This window comes from Mobula birostris, chromosome 1, assembly GCF_030028105.1.
Source record: "Mobula birostris isolate sMobBir1 chromosome 1, sMobBir1.hap1, whole genome shotgun sequence".
Lineage (NCBI taxonomy): Eukaryota > Metazoa > Chordata > Chondrichthyes > Myliobatiformes > Myliobatidae > Mobula > Mobula birostris.
In genome coordinates, this window is record NC_092370.1 from 91,157,328 (window position 1) to 91,181,424 (window position 24,097).

The window sequence follows — 24,097 nt, forward strand, 5'->3', positions numbered from 1 at the left end:
ATGGGTTTATGAAAAGTGCCCTCTGCAGTTCCTCAGTTACTGAATTCAATTTAAAAAAAAATTTTATTGACAACCTTTCAGAAAGCTTTGTACTGTTGGCATGTGTTTTTGTTCAATCCTGCAAATATGAGACATTCAATAGATATTGAAAAAGAATCATTTTCACCACCACTTTCAAAAAAAGTATGGAGGAACTAAACATGCTTACAGAAGTCTCTTAGATTACAATGGTCAAAGAAATTTATGAAAGACGACCCTAAATATGGAGTATTAAAAATGTGGAGATTTTGCCATAACCACCCTCCCCCCCACCTTCTTTATAGGGCCTCTGCTCCTTCCCTCTACAGTCCTGACGAAGGGTTCAGGTCCAAAACGTCGACTAATCTTTTCCACAGACGCTGCCCGAACTGCTGAGTTCCTCCAGCGTGTTGTGAGTGATCCTCTTGTACTCCAGGTCTGTGTAATCCATCTTGGATCACGAATAGCTATTCAACAGTTTCAAGAAAGATGGCCAGACACTGGTTTGGGCTGTGATGTTGTACAGAAGGGTCCAAGTCAGTTATAACTAAGGCTGTAGGTGCACCTAAACATAATGATTGATACAATGGAAGTTGGGGCAGAAAATCTTCAGATTATTGTGTAAATTACCTTGATATTCACTACTCCAATGTACACCATTGTCTGTAAAACAATTTTTAATATCTTGTACAAAGATACTGTACATATTTGCTTATTTGGATTTTTAAAAAAATCTTTGTTTCTGACAATGGAAAGCTTTACACAATTTTGTATGTACTTTTCTCCAGGTTTCTATGTAATTTGAACTGCTAACTGCAACAGCACACACACTTTGCAGGTGTATCCTGTTGCATACAGGTGAAAAATATGAAAATATTAGCGCTGACACTCGATGTAAAACTGACCCTAAATCACCCATGATGATTCGATGCATTGGAGAGGTGATGGATCTGAAGCAGTATTGTGCAGATGCTCCCTGATTTGGTGAGAGTCTCCCATGGCTTTCAGTGGTTTGTGCAGACACATACCTGAGCATGGTCCACATCATTCAGCATGACGATTGATGTACAGTGATAGTCCAACACCAGTCTCCAGAAGTCCTTCACAGTATTTGGCAATGGGTGTTGAGTGACAATGAAGGCAGATGGCTGCTTATAGCTCTAAAAACATGAACAAGAGATTAGACCGAACAAGAAATTAGACCAGCAGGTAGTTCCAGGTTTGATAAAGCATTAAATGTGTTTCTCTCTCCACAGCAGTTACCTGACCCACTGAGAATTTCCAGCATTTACTGTTCTCATTTTAGATTATCTTTGTCCTCAGCTACCGCCAACACACACCAGAAAAACAACAGCCACCTTATTCCTAACTTATTAATGCACGGAGACAGCAAAGTGAGGTGTTCATTAATACTCTTGGACCTTCCTGAACAATAATGACGTGTTAGCCAGATTAACAAACAAAGTAATTGGCACAGGTGAAGGAGATAACAAGGGATGTATAGGAATCTCGCAGGAGATTGCGTGGAGCCAGGAGACTGTGATTTCTCTCCAGATGTCATGGACCATTGGACACTTCCTTAGTGGGGATTCCGTCACATACATGGTTCAGCTAAAGATTGAGGTTGCATTTGTCTCGTTTCTATGGAGACCTGCCTTGATCCATTTGGAGCTCTGCTGAATGCCACGGTGGCGTAGCACGGTATCCTCACGGAGCTGAGAACTCTCACGTGTCAGCACACTGCTGTTCTCAATGCAATGGGGATGTCCCTTTCAGCAGCTCACCTTTCTCCAGAACCAAAGAGAAAGTGACCACTGGCAGTAAACTGTTCCACGCGATCAGAGAGGTGTTGTGTGCTGGCATGTTGATCTGCCGCATGAACCAGGAGATACTTTATGTCAATGCATCATTCCCCTGAGATATCTCCCACCAGACTTAAGGAGACCTGTTATAAGACTTCTGAATGGACCTGTTAGATAATAAAGATGAGTTTTTGATCTTTCAGTCTACTTTGTCACAGTCCTTTCACTCTATTTACCTGCATGACGCTGTCTCTGTAAGTGTAAAACTATAGTCTACATTCTGTTATTGCTTTCCTCTTTGTAATATCTTGATGCACTTATATTTGGAATGACCTGCCTGCATGGTGTGTAAATCAAAGCTTTTCACTGTTATTATCTTGTGATAATAATAACCCAATTACAAATTTCCAATATTGTCTATAGGATCTTGTCTCTCTCCTGCAATCTAATCTGTATCTGTAGTTGATCTAATTGCCAGACATCCACCATTGACACAGTCTTACGGCTTCTTACGCATCATGTTCTCCAGAAATACTCACATCCATTAGGGCTGCATTGATGTAGTTGCTGCTCTCGCCGTCTATGGTGATGAGGAATGGGAGACATCTGTCTGGTGGAAGGACATCCATGCATCGGTTCTTCTCATGGTTCCGGGGTAGGAGGGCTATACTGCAGTCCTCGACTCGTAGTGTTGGGGTCACCATATTAAGAGTCTGAAAGAGGAATGTGGCAGAATATATTCATATTTTAATAGAACTTGACAGTTAATGGATCAAAATGAACTTATTTTAACTAACAGCATGCACAAAATACTGCTCATGGAGAGAACAAATAGTTGATGTTTTGGACTGACATCCTTCATCATGACACTCTTCCCTCCACAGATGGCTGCCCGGCTGAGTTCCTCCAGCGTTCTGTGTGTGTTGCTTAAGATTTCCAGCATCTGCTGCTCTTTTACCCTTTGTCAATATTTCCTTTGTTATGAAACATATCTATTAATGCGTGAAGCAATGCTAAAGGTTTACCCACTTCTGCCAGGACATTGAATTTATTATTAACATCAATATCATTATTACAGGAAACTTTATGAATGTGACATTTGAACTGTGTGTTTATTGGAACGAGGCTTTTATAATTGCTCATGATCAACCTCAGTGCTGCAAATTGGGCTTTGGTCTTTGAAGTTTGCTTTATAATACTTTCTCTTTCCATAAGACCATAAAACGTGGGAGCAGTATTAGGCCTTTAGAACATAGAACATAGAACATAGAATAGTACAGCACAGTACAGGCCTTTCGGCCCACAATGTTGTGCTGACCCTCAAACCCTGCCTCCCATATAAGCCCCTACCTTAGATTCCTCCATATACCTGTCTAGTAGTCTCTTAAACTTCACTAGTGTATCTGCCTCCACCACTGACTCAGGCAGTGCATTCCACACACCAACCACTCTCTGAGTAAAAAACCTTCCTCTAATATCCCCCTTGAACTTCCCACCCCTTACCTTAAAGCCATGTCCTCTTGTATTGAGCAGTGGTGCCCTGGGGAAGAGACGCTGGCTATCCACTCTATCTATTCCTCTTATTATCTTGTACACCTCTATCATGTCTCCTCTCATCCTCCTTCTCTCCAAAGAGTAAAGCCCTAGCTCCCTTAATCTCTGATCATAATGCATACTTTCTAAACCAGGCAGCATCCTGGTAAATCTCCTCTGTACCCTTTCCAATGCTTCCACATCCTTCCTATAGTGAGGTGACCAGAACTGGACACAGTACTCCAAGTGTGGCCTAACCAGAGTTTTATAGAGCTGCTCTATTTGGCTCATTGAGTATGCTGCACCGTTCCATTAAGAATGATTTATTATCCCTCTCAACCCCATTCTCCTACCTTCTCCCTGTAACTTTTGACAGCTTTACTAATCAAGAACCTATCAATCCCTGCTTTAAATATACTCAATGACTTGACCTCCACAGCCGTCTGTAGCAATGAATTCCACAGATTTACCTGAGGCCCTCCATTGGTCAGGGGCTGACATGAATATTGCATCCTAGCTGTCTATGTAATAAGCAAGCCGGGACAGTACAATACAGAGAGCAAGCTGCTGCCCCTCTCCATGCAGCCGATGAATCACATCACAGGAGTTGCTGGTCAGCATTAAACAGATTCACCATCTTTTGGCTAAAGAAATTCTTCTTCATCTCTGTTCTAAAGTGACATACTTTTATCCTAAGGCTGTGCCCTCTGATCCTAGACTCTCCCAATATTGGAAACATCCTCTCCATGTCCATTCTCTCTGGGCCTTTCAACATTTGACAGGTTTAAATAAGATTCTCCCTCAATCTTCTAAACCCCAGTTAGAACAGGAGCAGAGCCATCAAATGCTTACACATTAACTCTTTCATTCTTGGGATAATTCTCATTAACCTCCTCTGGACCCTTTCCAATGACAGCACATCTTTTCTTAGATACAGGGCTCACAATACACCAAGTGCAGTCTGACCAATGCTTTATAAAGCCTCATTCTTACATCCTTGCTTTTATATTCTAGTCCTCTCGAAATGAATGCACACATTGCAATTGCCTTCCTTACCACCAACTCAAGCTACAAGTTAACCTTTAGGGAATCATGCTTGAGGACTCCCAGGTCCTCATTTTAAAATTCCCTGCATGGACATTTTCATCAACTGTGAACCAAAATGATTGATCCATCAAGCTGGTTTCAACTTCCCTCCTGTGGCTGATCTACTTTAACAAAGTTAACAGGGGCATGGTGATTTTGAAGCAGTTCATTTACCTGGACTAACAACCCAGAGACACAAAACACAAGAGAGAACACAACACAACACAAACACAGAAAACACTAGAGTCTGCAGATGTTGGAATCTGGAGCAACAAACAAAAAACTGGATGAACTCTGCAGGTCAGGCAGCATCTATGGGAAAAACTGGACAGTTGGTGTATTAGGTTGAGACCTTTCATCTGGGATGACCAGCAATCGGAGTTCAAGTCCCATTACAGTTGTGTTATTTAACTAGAGTTAATAAGGTGGTATACAAAGACTATTTTAGAAATGATGAGCACAAGAACTACTGGATTGTAATGAAAAACCCATGTGGTTCGTGAATGTTCTATGGGGAGGAAATTTACTTTCCTTACCCATCCATGACCTATTTCACCTGGTCAAGTCTCAAGAACTTAATAAGTCAGTCAGCTGTAGATAGTGACTCAACACCATCTTTTCATGGGACAAATAGGAAGGGTGATCAATCCTTTCCTAAAGAAGAATGTCCAGAACCTCAGAATAACTTGTAATTGATTGTTAGTGTTTCAGGTCAAAGACCTTTTGTCAGATCTCAATTCTAAGGAAGAATTATCAGCCTGAGGCATTGATCCTGTTTCTCTCTCTATTTTCTGTTTTTATTTTAGATTCCCAGCATCTGCAGTTTTTTTAAAAAATTGTCAATGCTTTGCGCAGACAATCATCCTGCTTCCTCTGTCCAGTGGTGACAAAAAGGAGATTGATATTCACTGACGGTGAGATAGACCTAATTTGATTCTGAGTGTGTGAGCTATTCAGAACTATAAGATCACAATAAATAGCCAGGTACTAATGGGCTTCTGACCTGAATCAAACTGAAGCAAAAAAAGTCTAAATGTTTCCTGGTGGTAACCTTCATCTGCGAGTAAATAGCGACCGAAAAATATTTAAGGAGAATCTGAGGGGGATCCTCTTCACTTAGAAGGTGTTGCAAGCATAGAATAAGCTGCTTGTGAAGGTGGTAGATACAGGTTCTTAAATGTAACGTGTAAGAGAAGTCTGGAAAGGTATGTGGATGGCTGGGGTTTGGAGGGATATGGTCTGGGTGCAGGTAGATAGAACAAGGCAGAAGAGCAAGTCGACATGAACTAAATGGGCTAACTGGTCTGTTTCTGTGCTGTGGTGCTCAATGACTCTATGAGGAGTATCACTCTTCTCCTTCTGAATGAAAATTTACCCATCCTATCCCAGCAGATTTCAGGTATTAAAATATTTTCGAAGGAACATTTTGATCAGCTCTGGACATGCACACATTCCATTTTATAAAAAACCCCTTTGTACCATGAGAAGTGTTGGAAAATTTCTTTGCATACCCTATACTCCTCCTTTATCTGCGAAGAATTAGTTTGTGGCTCCAGCTTATTCATCTCATAATAGGCAGACCTGAGCTGAGAGGCGGGAATTGCTGTATCTCCACACAGACAGGCTTCTAGTATGGCGTCATGGATGAATACATACTGTTCCTGTTGAGACAGAGGAGAGAGTAGTGATTTTCAATCAAAGTGGAATCAATAAATGCACAGGAATTAAAGATTGAGAAAGGTTTTCACAGAGGCACTTTTGAGCATGAGGCTTAACGATTTCTTGCTGAGTGAGATGTAATTCATATCACACCACGTACTCAAAATTACTCTGTGTCAGACAGTGCTTACTGGCAATGTTTCAGTGTGTGTGTTGTGTATGTAATATTTCTGTAATAGTTGAGTAATATTGTAAATATATTGTTTGATTAAGCATTTTTATTTGCTGATTTGAATGGCATATGTCATGACACCACCATGTCATGTGTGCACCGCGCTAAAATAAAGAATGAAGTAGACATGTTATTTTCAACTCCATGCTTTTCTTTCAATTAGTTTTATGTTTTTAAGTCACAAAACAAAATAGGGGTGACAAGCAGTTTTAAACGAACCCGAGACAACAACCTATCCGTCGAAGTGCAGTGAGATGTTCAAGTTTAAAACCAGGTGATTGTAACAATAAATTAAAAATGCAGAAATAGCTGGCTACATTGGAAAGATAGACACGTTTGATTGCATAGACGGTAACTGGCTGATGTATACTGAGCAAATTGAGCAGTACTTTGAAGCAAATGAAATATTCAATGAAAAGTGAGCGCCAGTTTTGCTAAATGCACTGGGCAGAAAGGCAGACAGTTTGCTTAGAAGTTTGACTGCGCCAACGAAACCAGCTAAACTGAACCTTGCTGATATTGTATAAGTAACGCAGGAACATGTAGAACCAAAATCATTGTTGATTGCAGAATGCTTTAGGTTTCATAAGTGGATTCAAAAGGAAGGGGAGTCCACGTCAACATACATGAGTGAATTGAAGAAGTTGTCTGAACATTGTCAATTCACACATGGGCTTAACAATGCACTGAGAGATCAGTTAGTTTGTGGAATCTTACAAACAAGCACTCAAAATGACTCCTAACTGAAGCACAACTTGTATTTAAAAGAACAGTTGAAATCGCTGCATCAATAGAAACAGCAGTCCGAGATGCAAGTGAGTTGCAGTGAGGAATGAAAGTGAGCATGATCAAAATTGCAAACAACAGGAATTCTGCAGATGCTGGAAATTCAAGCAACACACATAAAAGTTGCTGGTGAACGCAGCAGGCCAGGCAGCATCTCTAGGAAGAGGTGCAGTCGACGTTTCAGGCCGAGACCCTTCGACTCTGCAGAGAATAATAGACACAGCCTGGTCCATCTCCAGCACAAGTCTCCTCAACACTAACAGCATCTATTGGACTTGATGCATCAAAAAGGTAGCATCTGTAATCAAGGAACCCCTCCACTGGAGTATTTCTCTCTCCTTGTTACTATCATTGGGCTGAAAGTACAGAAACCTGAAGATGCACACCACCAGGTTCAGCAACAGCTACTTTCCTACAACTATCATGTCTTGAATTGACCCGCACAATCCTAATCCTACCTCAGCAATGGAACACTATAGACCACCTCTTACACTGACATGGATTTGTCTCTGATTGTCTCCAGGTCTTTTGTTGCACACTTTTCTCTCTCTCTCTGCACTGTTTTGAATAGTTTACACATAATTCATATTCTGTGTGTTGCCTATGATGCTACTGTAACCAGGCTTATTCACTGTAGCCGTACCATACCATATCCATGCACACGACAATAAACTTGACTTAATAGCTTGAGTATAATAAATGGGTTGTTCTGTAACCTGAGCCTTGGAAAGCAGTCTGAACAGGGTTGAATATGTGGGTTGGGTTCCTTCTAGTGCGGGTCTTGGCCAACTAGCAATATTTTACATCTTATCCACATATCCCTTAAAATACCCATCTTTTATGATCATTGGTGATGCCTGACCATAGTCTTCAAACTTCTTCCTCACAACACAGATCTCCATGTATTTCAGATGCAGATTCAGATTTATTTATCCTGAAACCTACAGGGAATTGTGTCATTTGCTTCAACAATCAGCGCACCCAGGGAAATACTGGGGACAGCTCACAAATATCGCTGCACATTCTGATGCCAAATGTTCCCACAACCTGTGGATTCAATTTCAAGGACCCTCCATCTCATGTTCTCGATATTTATTTCATTTTGTTTATTATAATAGTAATTATATTTCCTTTTGATTTTGCACAGCTTGTTGTCTTTTGCAGTTTGGATGTTTGTCCATCTTGCTGGGTGCAATCTTTCATTGATTCTGTTGTGTTTTTTGTGTTTACTGTGAGTGCCCACAAGAAAATATATATCAGGGTTGTATATGGTGACATATACTGTATGTACTTTGATAATGAATTTTCTTTGAACAGCAGCAAAACAAGCCCCTTCCCATTCTTCCCACCACCCAGTCATCCACCCACTCACACATCCAGCTAGGCTTCCAACTGCAGGACAGGCCACCTCCGGGCCTCTAGTCATGAAACGCGGATTCTCAGGCTCACAGACATCAGGCCTCCATACTTTAGACTTCAGCCCAGGGTGCCATTTGATGGATTTGACCTTTGGGCCTTAAATTCCAGGCTTGCACGGACCTCCCACCCCAGTGACCTGTGCCTTCAAGACTCCTTTGGACCCTTATGAATTCTTCAGGCCCTGACCTTTGGTCTTTGAACCTTAGGCTTCAACCTTCAGCTTTGCCCTCTGAACTTCGCTGGGTTTGACCTCCAGACCTCCACTTCCAGACTCACATGGACCTTTGACCCTAGTTACCTAGTCCTCATGACTCCCATCCATACCCGAGACTCAGCACCTGTGTGGATTTCTGTCTCTGACCTGGGGATTGCTTGTCTCCTGAAGCCCGCAATGCGATACGACTTCTGGGATCTCTTATGTTTGACCGTGGAGTGCTTCAACGTGGACTCAAACTGGTGCCCAGACTATTCATTTACTACCCCAAACCTCTAGCCCTCCCTCTTCCCTGTTTCTAAAGCCTAATCTGACCCCTAACTCCCCTCTCTGTCCCTAAAACCATCCCTACAAACCCAACCAAAATAACAAAGTCTGAGCCATGACATCGATGTACCTGGCAGCTCAGCATCATCTTGGCGAGAAGATATGCCACTCATCCCCTGATATTGCCCACTAAATGCAGCACTTAAACATTCCTCATAAATAAGATGTCCTTTCCCCTCAATCCCATGTTTTCATTCACTACCTACATCACTCTCTTGCTCTTGTGGCCTTTTGCCTTGTAAAGCATGATTCTAGGTGATCTGGTCTTCACCGTTCCAGTCTACCCAATAAAGGTGGCAACCCTTCACAAAGGTATGGAATAATCCCTGCAAATACTTCCTGTGGAATATATGGACCCATACTTTCTGAGCTCCTAAAGCTATGAAACCACCCAATTTCCACCCAGAATCCTTTTCCAGGCTAAGACCCAGGACTGTGTGAGAAAATGGGAGATGTGTTCTTGGTATCAGCATTGGCACCCCTCAGAGGACAGTGTTACTCAGCTGTATGGCTTTGTGTGGTCCACCAATCTGTTCTCTTTCTGTCCTAACCTCTCTGCAGTGCAACATTTGATTGGCTGATGTCATGTGAAGCCAGTAGACACCCTGTCCTCTTTGCACTTGAGTTTTAGGAGATTTGGTTAAGGAATTTGCTTAAGGTTTTTTTAGGAGGATATTTGGTTAAGGAATGTTAGGATTGAGAGTGACCAGTCTTTAGTAGATCATTTGGAATTCATACCTCTGTCTGGACCATGTTGACCCTGCGTGATCGCAGCTCTCTGACGCAGTTGTAGATATCGACAACCCCTTCCCTCTCTGCCATGTCCAACATGATGTCAATGACCATGAAGCACCCCGTCCTTCCTGCTCCAGCACTGAAATACAGAGAATTAATATCACTGAACCAACTGCCGTAACCTGTCAGTAACACTCACATGTTGAATGTAATAGAATTATCAATTTTACATCACATAGATACTGCACTACCCATGAATGGAATATCATCTATGTCAAACTCAGCCACTCTGGGTCTGTGAATATTCTGCATTAATTTAGATATTGTTGGATAGGCACAATTCTTTATTGCTAACCCTCCTCTCATCTATGATGTTTCTTTGTAAAATTAAGTCTCTGTGGCCATCTGAAATCAATTACATAAAGTTGTGCACTTATATTTACCTTACATGACCTCAAAATTTCCCAATATGTTTTATAACCAAGTCAGTTTTTCTGATGTGGGATTGTAATAATGTTGACTCAACTGGCAACTCACACATAAACAAGTCCAACAAATTGTAATAAGGCATAAGATCAGACATGGCGAGATGCCAGTTACATGAGACCGAGGGTTAATTGACGAAAGAGAGAAAGATCAACAGGAGAGTAAGGTGGAACGAGAAAGAGGAAAGATGAATAAACAGAGTGTCTGCTTTAATTCATAAAAGATCTATAACTTCAGAATCAGAATCAGATTTATTATCACTGATTTATGTTGTTTTCCAGCAGTAGTGCAGTGTAAATTCAGGCAGTTACGATAAATGACGAAAATAAACAAAAGGAATGATGAGGTGGTGTTGATGGACCTTTCAGAAATCTGATGGTGTACGGGAGGATGCTGTTCCTGAATCATTGGGTGTGAGCACCACTTATCTGCTCTAACCATATATTACTGTCTAACATCCAAAAGTCTATAAAGGTCTTAAAGTAAGAGATAAAATAGGAAAGAGAGGAAGATAAGAAATGAGGGAAGAGATTGCTGCATCTTTAGAAATGATCTTTGCATCCTCACTGGCTGGAGGAGTAGAACCAGATGATTGGAGGGTGTCAAATGTCATTCCCTAGTTCAAAACAAAGGGAATAAGAGGAGAATCCTAGGAATTACAGACCATGGAGTCTTACATAGGTGGTGGGCAAACTATTGAAGGGATTCTTAAAGACAGGATTTATGAGAATTTGCAGAAGCATAGACTGATTAGGAACAGTTAGCATGGCTTTTTAAGAGGCAGGCCATGGCACATGAGTCTGAGTGAATTATTTGAAAAAGTGACAAAACAGTGAATGGTTGAGCAGTGAATGTGGTGTACATGAATTTTAGTAACTTGACAAGGTTCCCTATCGTTGGCTAAGTCAGAATGTTAGGAGCGATGGGATCCAGGGAAACATGGCTGCATGGATTCAGAATAAGTTTGCCCAAAGAAGGTTGGATTGTAGTAGTATAGGGACCATTTTTTTTTTGCCTGGAGGTTGGTGACTTGTGGTGTTCCACAGGATCTGTTCTGGGACTGCTGCTCTTAGTGATTTTTATAAATGACTTGGATGAGGCAGTGGAAGGCTGGGTTGGTAAGTTTGCAGCTGGCACAAAAGTTGGTGGTGTGTGGATAGTGAAGAAGGCTGTTGTAGGGTGCAACAGGACATTGATAGGATACACAGCTAGACAGAGAGGTGGCAGATGACCTCAGAAGTGAAGCCTCTCCTAAGAGTGAGGGATCTTGAGATCCCTGTCCATTGATCCCTCAAAGTTGCTGTGTAAATTAATCGCCTTCATTAGTTGGGGGATTGGGTTCAAGAACCGCAAAGTAATGTTGCAGCTCTATAAACCTCTGGTTAAATCAGGTGTTCCCTATCTGGAGTTCATGGACTCTTTGGTTAATGGTAAGACTCTATGGCATGGCTCCACGGCATAAAAAAGATTGGGAATCCTTGGGTTATACCATATTTAGAGTATTGTTTTCATTTCTGGTCTCCTCATTAAGGGAAGTTTGTGGAAGCTTTACAGAGGATGCAGTGGAGATTTACTAGGATGATGCCTGGATTGAGTGAGGTGGGGCTTTTCTCTTTGAAGTGAAGGAAGATGAGAGGTGACTCGATAGAGTTGAATAAGATGATAAGAGGGATAGATAAGAGTGCATGACCAACACCTATTTCCCAGGGCAGCAATGGATTATAGGAGAGGGCATAATTTCAAGGTTTTTGGAGGAAAGTATAGCAGGGATGTCCAAGGTATGTTTTTACACTGAGGGAGGTAGGTGCCTGGAATGCACTGCTGTGGCAGTGGCAGAGGCAGATACATCAGGGACATTTAACAGAATCTTAGGTTAGCACATGGATGAAAATGGAGGACAATGTGGGAGGGAAGGGTTAGATTGATCTTGGAGCAGGTTGAAATGTCAGCACAACAAGTTGGGCCAAAGGCCTGGACTGTGCTGTTCTATTGTATATTCTATGAAAGTGTATGTCTGCAGTCTTGTATGAATGTCTCATCCACGGAATAACACCTCGTATGGAGCACCAGCCCCTCAAAAGATGGACTTTCAGTCCAGGCTTTTATGTTCAAATCTCTGGTACACAGCAGTCAGATCACTGGAAGAATTCCCTCAGTCTTTTTTGAAAATTACTCCGCTCCATATTAAATCCACCTGAAAGGACCTAGAATGTTGATTTTAAATATTTTTTGCCATTATGTGAGATGAGATTCAAGCCTTTGGAGTCTATATCTTTACCTTCACTTTCATATTGGTCAAGGCAAAACCTTCAAAAATGCAAAGAAATTGAAACAAATTCTTAAGGTTACAGAGTGGAAGATCTTTTGGATGAGTAGCAACACAAATAAAGTCTTTCTCATTCTGATAATTACTAATTGGAGCACAATGTACCAGAGATATACTGAGCCATCAACTGGAAATACTTAGGACAGACTGAGATGAAAGGAATCACATTACTGCATCCATATCATCAAAAATCTCAAAACTGGGATTGCTGGGTTTTGGTAGATGAGGTAGTTAAGGGATATGGAACAAAGCCTGGAGATTGTACTGAATGATGGAATTGAATGGGTTGACTTGTCCTTGTGTACTAATAAGATTGCACCTACCTGCAATGCACCACAATAGGTCCAGCACCTGCTGGATTCTTTGTCTTGACACGTCGAACAAAGCCCAGAAGCCCTGTAGCATGGTATGGAACACCATGGTCTGGCCAACCAGTGAAATGGAGCTGCCTGATCTCTCGTATCTCATGGGCACCCCTCTATTAAAAAACAGGAGGGAATATCTCCTTAAGAACTGTAAAGTTACAGATACAGTAAGCTGCAACTTAAATTTGGAAGATAAAAGTAAGTTGCCAACAACATATAATCCAAATTGCCCTTCTTTTGAAAATGGTCAGACATTGAGTTACAGAAACTTATGGTACAGCCTGGTGCTGATTTTCCCTCAGTGCCCATTCGGGCCCAATGAAGTGCTGAAGTTAACCCCTTGTCACACTTCTCGATCCATGGCCTTGTAAGTTTCTTATACGTGATGAGGATTTCTGCCTCCAATGTCCTTTTAAGCAGGAAGCACCAGACCTCCAATACGCTTTAGGTGAAAACCACATTTTTTTTTCTTTTTAATCCTTCATCTTATTGTCTTGGATTGATATTCCATAGTTGTTAACCTTTCTGTCAGGCGAAACATGCCATCCCTATTCATCCTATCTGGATCACTTTCCTGTTAAAACAATAACAACCGGAGTACTGATGACCTTTTGTCAGAATTAAACTTCTCATAAAGAAACATTCTCATAAATCTCCTCTGCAGTCTCTCTGGAACTTTCACACCTCTCTTGTAGAGCAGTGATCAGAACAGCACACAGTAGTTAATGGTCTAACACATTTTATGCAATCCCAATATATATTCTTTGCACTTGTTCTCCTTACCTCAGTCAATAAAGGACTCTATCTCATCTGGTATTCCATCTATCACCCCAAAGATTTACTCAAAATATATATCACCCCAAATATATGTTACCAGTGCAAAGCACCTGCAGTGTATACCATACGGAACCCTTTGCAGTTCCACACGCAGGTTATTCTGACAGTATCTCCCAAACATCTACCACTAAGATGGACAAGGACAGCAGGCATATGGGAAATCCAACTACAAATCTCATGAACGCTCACTTGAAAATATATCACCATTTCTTCATCGTCAGTTGGTGTAGATCTTGCAACTGCAATATCATTAGAGATCCCTTCACCTGAATGGTTACAGTGGCTCATGAAAGCAGTGAGCTACCACCTTCTCAAGGACCATAGGGAATATGTAACTAGTACTAGCATGGCTCGTGGCACCTACATCCCAGGAATTAGTAATGAAACCACTGTAAATATTTCTTGTTACCTATGGAGATTTATGGACATCACCTAGTATTCACAGAGATAGCAGAAAGTGATGGTGTCAAAAATCACACTAAGACAGTTGGAATGAAACAGTTAGTCATATCACATGCATCGTAACCCTCCTTCAATGTGTCTTTATTAAACAGTGACAAATCATATGTTTTCTCCTTGGAAGCCCTAACTTGGAAATAAAGAAGCTGTAACTATTTTAAATTATATTAAAGATTTAAGCTTCTCTCTACCAATCAACAGCATTCAGCTACTCTCCCTCAGATTTCAATTACACCAGAAAAAACTTAATTTAAAGAAAAAAAAGAAGAAACATCAAATCTGAAATGAAACCAGAAAATACTAGAAATACTCAGCAGCTGGGGCAGCATTGTAGAAAGAGAAAAATTTCACACCAAAGACTGTCGTCAGAACTATTGATTTTTGAATTATCATCAATGTCTATTGTTCCTAATTCACTGCTGAGGAACAAAGGAGTCAAAGTCAAAGTGGAGTTTAGTGTCATATGCACAGTACTTGGATGCACAGGTGCAATGTACCAGTATCACAGGTACATTGCATCATAAAAGCAGCATTCACGCGGAAAAGGCAAATTAAACTGAAATTGTACATAATATCTACAAGACACAAATAGAACAAAAAAAGTTAATTTTAATGCCAAGTGATCGAAGTGGCCATAGTGTTGGTAAACGGTAGTGATTACGATTTTGCTGGTTGATTTAACAATCCACTGTACCTCACCCAGATGGCACAGTAGCATAGGGGTTAGTGTAACACTTTTACATTGCCAGCTGTAAGATCGAGGTTCAGTTCCCAGTGCTGACTGTAAAGAGTTTCTATGTTCTCCGTGGCCATGTGGGTTTCCTCCAGATGCTCTGATTTTCTCCTGTGTTCCAAAGGTGTACAGTTCAGGCTAGGGAGCTGTGGGAATGCGAGAAGACTCTTGCGGGCCACCCATCACAGCCCATGCTGATTTGATTGTATGTTTTTATTTACATGTGGTAAATAAAATGAATCTAATTGAAAAGAAAACAACTGAATAATTGAAGGGAAGCAGCTGTTCTTGAATCTGGTGGTCCAAACATGAAGCTTCAAGTGCTCCATGGGCCAACACTGGCCCATGAATTAATGTGACAAACGGCATAGTTTCAAGCTTGACATACCAGCATTTTCCTCACCTTTTCTACTGCAAATGTTCTGATGACGTATTCAGCCAACAGTTCTGTTTCAATGAGAGTTACTTTGATGTCTCTGTAGATTTCTGTATCATCCGGCCAATACTTGCAACACTTCACCTGTTAACCAAGAGCAATATCAATGCAATCTGATATTAGAAATACGTGCTCTTCATATGTTAATATTAAAAGGCTATATAATTAAATACAGTCTGTACATGCAGATGAAGAAAGTAATTTTTAGAAACAAAAACAGCACTCAGGTAATGACTCATTATTTCCTTAGCTTTCTTTATTAACATAAACACAACTTTACCATTTCTTTCACTCCTAATATTGGAGCTGAACTTACCTCTTGACTGTTTAAGATGCCTTTCTGAGAGATTTTGCAGACTTGTGAAATTGACCTGCAAATTTTCCACAAAAGCCACAGTGCCGCCTGCCTGCAGAGAACTCATGCGGTGCACCTGAATAGTAAACACTTCTTCCCACTAAGCTACTGAGTCCTGACATTATTCAGCAGGAAGAAATGACCCCTGGTTTAGTATTCCTGTGCTAGTCACTGAACTTTAATGATGTGAAAATTGGCAGTTTTACTGAGGATTTCAATTGATGGCCGTTATCTCAACATAAACCCATATGATGCTGGCCGTCGTGAACATGTAATTTTCTGATCATTTTCAATCCATTGCTTAGAAACAATGGAAATGCCCAAACACGATGCTGCTGATGGGACAAACAATAGGTGGTGTACAATACCAGCCATAAATAGCTTTCACCAACTTGAGATGGTCAAAACTTTGAGACTGATGATACGTTAATTATCATTTTAGGTATAAAAAGCTTCAATTGCGTATCATTAACCGGCAATGCACATTTGTAGTAACTTTTACTTGAAACTTTACATTTCTTTGCACATATCCCTTCTCTTCTCTGAACTGGGAACAAAATAAGAATTTCAGTTCAGCAAACCAGCCTTTTCTGCTTTTTTGAGGAAAGCTATTCTGTTTAATAATACTCACAGGAATGGATTAGTAAATTAATTAGTAAAGTGGACATTCTTACTGAAGACTTCCATTATTAGATCTCGAGGGTCTACCACAAAAATATTTCAGATCTCCTTTTCTTTATACTGGAAGGTCACAGTATTTTCAGTTGTGCTTGGAATCTTCAAATTATCACCATGTTGTGCTTTTTAAAGGAACATTATGTCTTTTATTTCCAGCACCAATTGTGCTTTTAATCTCCTTCCACTGCTGGGTGAACCTCAAAGATTAGATGCTGCTAGATCTTCTCGCATTGTTTTCTGGTATTCAATTACCTGGCTTTCTGGACAAATTTAAAGTGAACTGTAAGTCTGCTGCATTCTGCTTGCTAGAGATCAAGGTATTGTATCTCATAAGACAATTCACTCTAGGTCCTGCAGTGGGTTGTAGACGCACCAGCTCCATCACAGGCACAATCCTCTTCACCACTGAGGACATTTTCAACAGAGGGTGTCTCAAGAAGGTTGCATTCATCATTAAGGGATCCTCATGGTCTGGGATGTGTCCTCTTCTCATTACTACCATTAAGGAGGAGGTAAGGGACCCTACATACACGCACACACTCAGTGGTTTAGGAACAGTTTCTCCCTGTCTGCTATCATATTGGCAGACAGCAGAAGAACAGCAAAAGAATTGAAGGAATACAAAGCTAGGAAAGGTCCCAAAGATAATGAGGGATGAAGTTATGAATGAATTTATAAACAAAAAGGAGAATTTTAAGTTCAAGACTGGTTCATAGACCCCACCTCACTTTTCTTCTTTTGCACATTTACTTATTTATTTTCTGTAACACAGCACTTCTTATGTCTTGTCCTGTACTGTGGCTGCAAAGCAGCAGATTTCACTTTAATTTAATAAACCTGATTCTGATGTTCCTCCGTTTCCTCTTAGATGAATAGACGCAAAGCAAATATGGGAAATTTCTGGTGCAATGAGAGCAGAAGGTAGGAATGCAAACATGAAGTTAAGAAAATAAACAGGCTTTAGCAATCGAGGTTTCTTGTATCAACCAACAGCAACAGCTTATGAAAAGCTCAGAAAATGGTTTGTAGGCAGGTTATCAAACAAAATTTGGCAGTAAGATATGTAAGGATATATTTAGGCAGCAAGGCAATTTCGAAGGAGTATGTTAACAGAGGAAAATAAGGCAACAGAGTCTATGAGATGGGAACAGCCGTAGGTTTAACAGCAGAAGAACTGAAGGAATACAAGGCTAGGAAAGGTCCCAAAGATAATGAGGGATGAAGTTATGAATGAATTTATAAACAAAAAGGAGAATTTTAAGTTCAAGGCCAGATGAGAAGTGAGAACTGGGGTGAATGGGACTCAGTGTATTTTGATGTGACTATGAGCTGCAAGCCTGGGTGGCAAGTTCATGGAAGGTGGAAGATATTAGGCACGTCCGGAGACAGGGCTGGGTTTTGGCAGATGTCATGAGGTACCACAGTATTTAATGATGCTACAGAGATGGACATAGATAGTCTTCATAAAGATGCAAAGAGTGCTTGGAAGCTCAAAAATAAAATTATGTTTACATTGGATGTGTTTCAACTGACTTTCAATCATGTTGACAACTACTTTTTAGCCAATTACTCTGAGTAAATGAAATGTGGCCACATATTTGGCCTCAAGATTTTACAAGGCCTTCGTTAAAATTAACAATATTCCCAAACTTTTACTTTAGATTATGATTTCTGTTTTGTTCATGTAAGTATGAACAAAATTGTTCAAGATGGATCCTGTTTTAGAAATAATTCTATTGTCACTAAAGTGTAAAACAGAAAGCAGATTTAAGCAGTCACATAGGCAGTTAGATACAGGAATCAGGCAGCTGCCTTGCCTGAGTGGCCTTGTTCCTGTGGAAACCAGGCAATGGTCTTCTTCTTATCGTGTCCACGTCCAGTCTATACATGGCCCAGCCAGAACTGGACACATTTTTGCGCCTTGTTACAGGCTGATAAGTCCCCGGGACCTGATGGTCTGCATCCCAGGGTACTTAAGGAGGTGGCTTTAGAAATCGTGGACGCATTGGTAATCATTTTCCAATGTTTTATAGATTCAGGATCAGTTCCTGTGGATTGGAGGGTGGCTAATGTTGTTCCTCTTTTCAAGAAGGGAGGAAGAGAGAGAACAGGGAATTATAGACGGGTTAGCCTGATGTCGGTGGTGGGAAAGATGCTGGAGTCAATTATAAAAGATGAAATTATGACACATCCGGATAGCAGTAACAGGATCGGTCAGCACGGATTTACAAAGGGGAAATTGTGCTTGACTAATCTTCTGGAGTTTTTTGAGGATGTAACTATGAAAATGGATAAGGGAGAGCCAGTGGACCTGGACTTGCAGAAAGCCTTTGATAAAGTCCCACATTGGAGATTAGTGGGTAAAATTAGGGCACATGGTATTGGGGGCAGAGTACTGACATGGATTGAAAATTGGTTGGCTGACAGAAAACAAAGAGTAGCGATTAACGGGGCCCTTTCGGAATGGCAGGTGGTGACCAGTGGGGTACCGCAGGGTTCAGTGCTGGGACCGCAGCTGTTTACAATATATATTAATGATTTAGATGAGGGAATTAAAAGTAACATTACCAAATTTACCGATGTGGCAGTGTGAAATGTGAGGAGGATGTTATGAGAATGCAGGGTGGCTTGGACAGGCTGGGTGAGTGGGCAGATGCAGTTTAATGTGGATAAATGTGAGGTTATCCACTTTGGTGGTAAGAACAGGAAGGCAGATTATTATCTAAATGGAGTCAAGTTAGGAAAAGGGGAAGTACAACGAGATCTAGATGTTCTTGTACATCAGTCACTGAAAGCAAGCATGCAAGTACAGCAGGCAGTGAAGAAAGCTAATGGCATGCTGGCCTTCATAACAAGGGGAATTGAGTATAAGAGCAAAGAGGTCCTTCTGCAACTGTACAGGGCCCTGGTGAGACCACGCCTGGAGTACTGTGTGCAGTTTTGGTCTCCAAATTTGAGGAAGGACATTCTTGCTATTGAGGTAGTGCAGTGTAGGTTCACAAGGTTAATTCCCGGGATGGCGGGACTGTCATATTTTGAAAGATTAGAGCGACTGGGCTTGTATACTCTGGAATTTAGAAGGCTGAGAGGGGATCTTATTGAAACGTATAAGATTATTAAGGGATTGGACACGCTGGAGGCAGGAAGCATGTTCCCGCTGATGGGTGAGTCCAGAACCAGAGGCCACAATTTAAGAATAAGGGGTAGGCCATTTAGAACGGAGTTGAGGAAAAACTTTTTCACCCAGAGAGTGGTGGATATATGGAATGCTCTGCCCCAGAAGGCTGTGGAGGCCAAATCTCTGGATGCTTTCAAGAAAGAGATGGATAGAACTCTTAAAGATAGTGGAATCAAAGGTTATGGGGATAAGGCAGGAACTGGATACTGATTGTAGATGATCAGCCATGATCACAGTGAATGGTGGTGCTGGCTCGAAGGGCCAAATGGCCTACTCCTGCACCTATTGTCTATTGTCTATTGTTGCTGAATTCGGCAAGGACAGCAACAGACTGGCGAGCCGGTGTTTCCACAAGGCGATGCGGGCTTCAGATGGGGTTGATTGTAATGGAACAACACTGTTCATGAAGCTCTTCCTTGACTTTAGGCGGCTGGGTGTAGGTGTATGACCATGTAGAGGGTGCCTCTCATCTGATGTTTGGCGGAGTCGTTCTTTCTTGCTGGCTACCGTTCTTCTTATATTAGGGGGAGGCAATGGTTAAGTACTGCTTAAATACCACTTCTGCAACAGCTTAAAGCTCCTGCTCTATACCCACTAACATGCTACCAATGGCTAGGGAATTTACATTTTATCCTGCGTAAAATGTTAACATACAGTAGGTCTTAATTACTGATGTTGATCTGGGCCTGACTTTGCACACAATGTCTTCCCCAGCACTGAAGATTGTGCAGAACTTCTTTTTTTCATTCGTCAATTATGACTGAAGATTTTTAAATAAATCACATTCTTTAATTTTTTTCCTCCCTATTTATCCTTCTTTCATTACATTTTGTTTTCCCTCATTTCCTTTTACCTTCTGCACCTGCTTTGATACTGAAGTAAATGGAAAACAGATTTGATCCAGGTTCTCTGCTACTCATTAATAATCAACAGTCTGATTGGTGAAGGAGAGACAATTGTTTGTCTTGTCCATACACATGGAATCTCATGTGTGAGGAGCTACACTGAAATGACTCTCTGAAGTCCAATGCAAAATCTCCTGCAGATATGATTGTAATGAATGCCAGATTTCACTATTGTGTGCAAAATCAGGTCCCAGATTAATATAAATACACACACCTATTACAATCCCAGAGCACAGCTTGAATTTCTTTAGGTACATCATATCGAAGTGATGCACAACTCATTAACGTATGTAACAGATCTACAGGCAGAATAACCAAGGTAATGAATATTGATGCACTTTATCCTTCAGAACTATGGTAGGAATAGTATGGGAGCTGTCATTTTATGTAGAATGGTTCCCATGGGATTATGATGGCATGGTCAATAAATGGAGGCAGTTTATTATTACCCTTTTAATTATCTCACTGGGCAAAGCAAGATTTCCCCACAAAAGGAAAAGTGTACTGGTTGCCTTTGAAACTCTTCAAATACCATAAACACTACCTCTGAGTGATTATTTCATGGGTAATGGATGAATAAAGGGGAACTGTGAAAGTCTGATAAGGGGCCTCACATTATTACGTCGGTTTAAATCACATTTCAATGCACTTGGCCTGTGATGCACAGTTATTGAGAGAGCAATCAGTAAAATCTTCCTCTCTCCCCCCACCCACCGCCCCCCTGCACACCACACTGCCAACCCTGACTGCTGTCAAATTAAAGGAGTAAATTGCCATCAGCATATTGATTACCACAAAAGATTTCATTAATGTATCATTAGAATGCTGCGGGCACTGATCCAACAAATAAGATGCCTTTGTTAATTAGGTGATTACATTTTAATTTTTGAACAAATTACAACCATGAAAATAACTTATAAAAAGAGGATCCATGTTCTCTTAACCTCTTATTGATTTAGCTTTGCTCGTCGTCTCCTGCCAAAGATCGACTACCTTTGCTGCCATTTCTAAATACCTTGCTCTTTAACTTGGTCATTAATCATAATTCAGCTCCATTGTAAAAAGTGTGCTGGGAATCAGCCAATATCTTAAAACACAGACACTGAATCTCAATGGTCACAGGCAGACAGAGGCATAGAGATCAACATACAGGAATGCACACACATGCAGAACAGTGGCACACACAATCAGTATAAAGAGAGGCATGAGTGTGTCTGCAAACATACATACATACTCTCTTAGACACATGTACACACATAACCACCCCCCCACACATACACAAATTCATGTGCACACATACTTACCCAGACACAAATTCATGTACGCACACACTTCAGCACACAGGAATATTCATGCTAATACACAAGCGCTGATAAACATATCAAATAACTAAAGCTACAGTTTAAAAATGAAAGAAAGCCTTGTTTATCTGGTGAAAATATTGTTTGTGGTATGAAGTTTAAAACGTCAAAAAAGATGTTTGGAAAGGCCCAGAAGGTTAAAACAGTTTTAAGAGCCAGACAGGTTAATATCTTAAAATCTATTTTGAAATCATAGAGGTACAGCACAGTGAAAGGCAATTTGCCCATTGTATCAATGTCTGTTCCAGCTTTTCAATTGAAGCAATCTACTGTAATCCTATTTCCCAACCCTTTTGGACAATACACAGGTTGTCAAAGTATTTCACTGAGATGAACACAAATGAAAAACGAAAGGTCAAAATCATTTCTTTCATCGTTAAGTGATCCCTTGCACTAAAGAAAGAAGTAAGAAACTGGGAGGATTTAAAGAAACAGTTATGCAGGCAAGGCCAAAGAGAGGAGGGGTACAGATGGACTTGGCTGGGGTATTAATCAATCCCTAATATTTACAAGTTTAAGAAAGAAGCGGAAGAAGGTTACTATCTCCAAGAGCCAGTTCCATCACTGAGTCAGATCGTGGCTGATCTTTGACCTGGTGGTAACTTTCTACACTAACACCAGATCCTTTGATTGCCTTAACGTACATCAGACCTATTAATCTCTGCAACCTAAAGATGGGATACAGCAGTCTACGGTGTTATAAATGGTGCTTCTTGCATAAATAAAGTTGTGGATGTGTGGATTGAAAGGGCATAAAGTCAAAGGCAACTTTCTGTGTCTCCTGTCCCATGTATTGGTGCCTTCTTAGAGTCCTGTTTCTTAAAAAGGATTTTGACCAGTTTTACACCAATTCCCAATGACCAATATAATCTGTAATAACAACAATAATTGAAAAATGAAGATAGGTAGAAAGTAAGAGCAGCTTACACAGATTGCCGGAGGAATTCAGCAATCAGGGACCATCTATAGATGGAAATGAACAATTAACTTTACAGGTCAAAGTCCTTCAAAAGGACTCACCCGATCTCAGTCTGAAAAGTTAACTATTCAAAGTTCAAAGTAACTTTATTATCAAAATAGATGGACTGCATGTCACCACATACAACCCTGAGATTCATTTTCTTGCAGGCATACACGGTAAATCCAAGAAATACAATAGAATCAATGAAAGACCACAGCTTGTATCATCCCAAAGGCACTACACAAAAGTATTAAACAATTAAGGCTACACAGCAATATCCATATCCAGAGAGCCACAACACTAAACCCCACCAGGATAGCCTGAAAGTTCCTAGCAATTGAGAAATAAGTATGCTTGGCTATGTCCATACCTCAAGTTTTACCAGCTTGAGCGGAGAAAAACTAAATAAATAAATAAGTAATAAATATTGAGAATATGAGATGAAGAGTCCTTGAAAGTGAGTCCATAGGTTGTGGGAACATTTCAGTAATGGTGAGAATGATGTTGAGTGAAGTCATCCCCTCTAGTTCAAGAGCCTGATGGCTGAGGGGCAATAACTGTTCCTGAACCTGGTAGTTTTGGTCCTGAAGTTCCAGAAGCTCCTTCCTGATGGCAGCAGCAAAATGAGCATGGCTTGGGTGGTGGGTATCTTTGATGATGGATGCAGCTTTCCTGCAACAGCGCTCTGCGTCAATGTGCTCAATGGCGGGCAGGGCTTTACCCGTGATGGACTTGGCCGTATCCACTCCTTTTTGTAGAAGTTTAAGTCCAAAGGCATTGGTATTTTCATGCCAGGGCATTAAGCAACCAGATGGAGGATGTTCATATCCCTCCACAGGTGCTGTCTGACCTGCTGAGTTCCTGCAGCATTTTGGTTGTGTTTCTTTAGATTTCCAGCATCTGCAGAATCTTAAATAACGTGGGACAACTGACTGCTGCCAATCAGAGAGATCCTGGCAATGACTCATATGAAAAGCACAGAAAGTCAGCATGGAGGTACACCATTTAATGGTGTTATTGCAATCCCTGCCACAAATAAAGTATCTTCAATAAAGCAGCATCCAAGAGTTCTAAGTACCGTTCTAGTTCCATCAAAGAAACTACTGTCCCAACTTACAGTAAGCAATGTAGGAAAAGGTTCACTACAGTGGTTTCTGAGATGAGGGCATTGCCCAGTGCGGAAAGATGAAGCAAACTGACAAAGCT

General features: G+C 40.9%; 1 protein-coding gene across 13 annotated transcripts in view; it reads right to left on the bottom strand.

Annotated features, from left to right (window-relative positions):
• The window catches only part of LOC140198158 (receptor-type tyrosine-protein phosphatase mu-like), a 1,049,822-nt gene that overhangs the window by 17,004 nt on the left and 1,008,721 nt on the right, over positions 1 to 24,097 (bottom strand). For all 13 annotated transcript variants that reach the window (XM_072259223.1, XM_072259213.1, XM_072259205.1 and 10 more), the window contains 6 exons: positions 15,421 to 15,537; positions 12,947 to 13,101; positions 9,815 to 9,950; positions 5,951 to 6,100; positions 2,360 to 2,533; positions 1,047 to 1,178 (listed from right to left, as the gene is read on the bottom strand). In XM_072259223.1, the coding sequence (XP_072115324.1) occupies positions 1,047 to 1,178; positions 2,360 to 2,533; positions 5,951 to 6,100; positions 9,815 to 9,950; positions 12,947 to 13,101; positions 15,421 to 15,537 (864 nt within the window). The remainder of the gene's footprint in view (positions 1 to 1,046; positions 1,179 to 2,359; positions 2,534 to 5,950; positions 6,101 to 9,814; positions 9,951 to 12,946; positions 13,102 to 15,420; positions 15,538 to 24,097) is intronic.